Source organism: Egretta garzetta, unplaced genomic scaffold (genome assembly GCF_000687185.1).
Source record: "Egretta garzetta isolate BGI_Z169 unplaced genomic scaffold, ASM68718v1 C8953436, whole genome shotgun sequence".
Taxonomy (NCBI): Eukaryota; Metazoa; Chordata; class Aves; order Pelecaniformes; family Ardeidae; genus Egretta; species Egretta garzetta.
The window spans coordinates 1-2853 of NW_009269871.1; the positions used below are offsets into that span (position 1 = coordinate 1).

Genomic DNA, 2853 nt, shown 5'->3' on the forward strand with positions numbered 1-2853 from the left:
TGGATAAACTTCGTCATCACCTCACACACAGAGTGCACCTGAGCATCACACAGCTGAAACCAGGCCGAGGAACTTTTCACACCTTGCCAAGGACTGATGCAGCTGCTGTTTCTTAACATCCTGCTCAACACCAGCTGCCTTGGGCCATACTAACCCACAGTCCCCACTAGGAACCTCTATTTAGGTGAGGACTCAGTTGTTGTATATTCACTGCAACAGAGTCTGTTATTTCTGCAGTTTGCTGTGCACAAGAACATAGAGTTTCTTACCTAGGCAGATAGCTTCTCCTTTCGTGGTGATGACAACAATCTCCTGATTAAGCTCAATACCATCTTCATACCTCAGGACACCAGGCAGCATAATCTTGGCTCCATAGCAAATGGCATTAACCTGCAAATGTAGGGAACAGGAGGGCTTATGAATTATTAGAGAATAAAAACAAGGTAAGAAGTGCCTCTACTATTTTAGCTTTCCATTGCCATTACTGTTCCAGCAATAACATCCCTACATATCTATTTCTTATTGTCCACTACATAAACCTTGGGGGCCTTGGAAAAAGCAAGCAATGCACCAATCATAGCAAACAACATGCAAGGCAGATCTCTTTTAACCATCAGCCTCCTCCTGAAGTGAGGAGAGCAGCTTCTCTGCCACTCAATTCTTGGCATCTTACTGCTGACCTGGCAGTGGCCCAGACGAGGTCCTACACAGCTCACAATCAGGACAGCATTGGACACCACGTTGATCCTGATCCCCCATTTATTATACTAGCTGTACAAGTTAGGAGGACACTTTGTAGTCTCTAGCTGTCAGCTGGCAGTGTCTCAAGAACTCACCGCACTGTCTTTCATGACTAGCCGCTTGTGTGAAGTCAGCAGTTTCTCCAGTGGCAGGATAACTCTTCGCAGGTAGTTGTCATCCTTGTTGTTATCGTACTGCCACTGTGCATCCAGTACATCATGCATAGTCACCATGTTGTCCTGCAAAGACACAACCCCTCTAAACTCTACCAGCCACCAACTCGAAATACACACAAGAAAACAGCTAAAGTCCAAAAGCAAATAGTGTACTGAAAAGGAGTGAAAAACAGATGGTCAACTCAGAAGCATCAAAAAAGCATCCTAAAAGAGGCAAGAATACTTTCCATCAACAGCTTGAGATCAGCCTGACTTGTGCTACCACAGACTTCAACCTTCCTAATCTCAGACAGCACTTGGATCTAGTGTATAAGGTCTGTCCCCATGAAACTTTGAAATATGACCAAACTTAAATACCTGGGACATCTAGACAAAGATTACTGAGTAGAAGTCTAAATTAACCAGCTCTTCAATCTGTGACATGGAATAAATTCTTGAAGCAGCTGTAAGCACTTAACACCAGAATTCAGAAATGACTGCCAGTGATTACAGCTGTGGTAAGAACACAGATGGACAGGGAAGCACTTGCACTCTAATACTCATGCTTTGCAAGGAAAGAAATTAGTTCTGGAGTTTGGACTGGCAGCAGGATCCAGCTACGACCAGACTGAAAACACTGTAAAGCTGTCCAAGATCACACAAGACTGCATCTCCCAAGCTCATTTCAATGAAGCGCGTTCTCTGCATTGTGCCCCGACACCAAGCTGTCACAGATTGCCAAGCAGACACCTCACGTGCCTTGACTCGTGGCACACGCATGGTTTGTAGGCTGAGAAATGCAGGTGGCATAAAATAAACTTTCAGTCACCATGGTGCACTTCCCAGCCACTCACTGTCCCAAAGCTTAATTACCAGAACAGGGGCAACACCCTGAACTGAACTCAACGCTTTGGTTACAGACCATTATGGCAAGAGCTCCCATGTTTTTGGGGCTATTCACAAAACTCCTCCCAGCTGCTGCACAACTATACCTTCTCCTAACACTGTAAAACTAGTACAGTTCCAAGGAACTGTTGCAATTCTGACCATTTCAAATTTGGTGGTTATAGTTAGAGCTACCACTCTTACCTTCTCTCCCAGGATGCCTGAGCGCACTCTGCGGAGTTCCTGCATCTGGCCCCCCACACCAAGCAGCAAACCAAGGTGAACGCAGAGTGTTCGGATATATGTGCCCGCTTCACAGCTCACCCAGAAGATACCTGAAATGCAGGACAGGACAGAAGACTATTTAAATAGATACCTAGAAACTCCCTCTGAGAGAAGCTGTATGTCCAACCCTTCACAGAGCCATCAGCCTGGGGTGATAGATGAAGGTCATCTTTGCACCAAGTGCTAATGCCATCTAATTGACATCATTTGGCTCTTCAATGAAGGATGCAACAGTACAAATAATAGATGGGATTTGCTTCTTAACACACCAAAGCATGCATGGAACAGTTACTGCTTGATGGTGATGAGGATATATGTCTTAAGACGTCGGTCAAGAATAGGAAGCAGCCCATTTCACAGGAAATTTTATCAGCTGTTAGCTTAACAGGAAGACGACAGGAAAGCCCTGTTTTACCTAATCTTCTCTCAGGATCATACTCGACCAGCTTGCTCTCATAGATGGTTCTGACTCTCAGTTGTCGTTTAACAGCAGCAATGAGGGGTGGTCGCTGAAACAGCGCGCCTGTCAGAGTTTCTATTGCCTGAGGGTAGATGCAGAAGAAGTAACAGCTCACACCTGTGCCATGAAGTAGGAGCACCTTGGGGTATCCAGCAACTACAACCACTTCCATGAATGAGAAACCACAAGGTTCATCGTAATTTTGTGATGTCATATTTAATAAAGCAGATCTGAACCAGTGATGTGGTCAAAATGCTACCCCAGCTGCCAGTGACCACGGCTGGGCTTCTTCATCAGGTAGCAGCATGTGATCAGACATTATCCCTC

General features: G+C 45.4%; 1 protein-coding gene and 2 non-coding genes across 3 annotated transcripts; all 3 read right to left on the bottom strand.

Annotated features, from left to right (window-relative positions):
- Positions 1-192: 192 nt before the first annotated feature.
- LOC104133969 (H/ACA ribonucleoprotein complex subunit DKC1-like) lies at positions 193-2829 on the bottom strand. Its single transcript, XM_009647445.2, has 4 exons — positions 2482-2829; positions 1986-2116; positions 837-980; positions 193-390 (listed from the first exon to the last, which is right to left on the bottom strand). Exons 1-4 carry the CDS (start codon positions 2738-2740, stop codon positions 226-228), a joined length of 699 nt encoding a protein of 232 aa, XP_009645740.2. The 5' UTR covers positions 2741-2829; the 3' UTR covers positions 193-225.
- On the bottom strand, positions 1678-1812 carry LOC118453217. Its single transcript, XR_004843125.1, has one exon. It is a non-coding gene; the product is annotated as a small nucleolar RNA SNORA36 family (small nucleolar RNA).
- On the bottom strand, positions 2203-2278 carry LOC118453216. The gene has a single exon (XR_004843124.1). It is a non-coding gene; the product is annotated as a small nucleolar RNA SNORD83 (small nucleolar RNA).
- Positions 2830-2853: the final 24 nt, after the last annotated feature.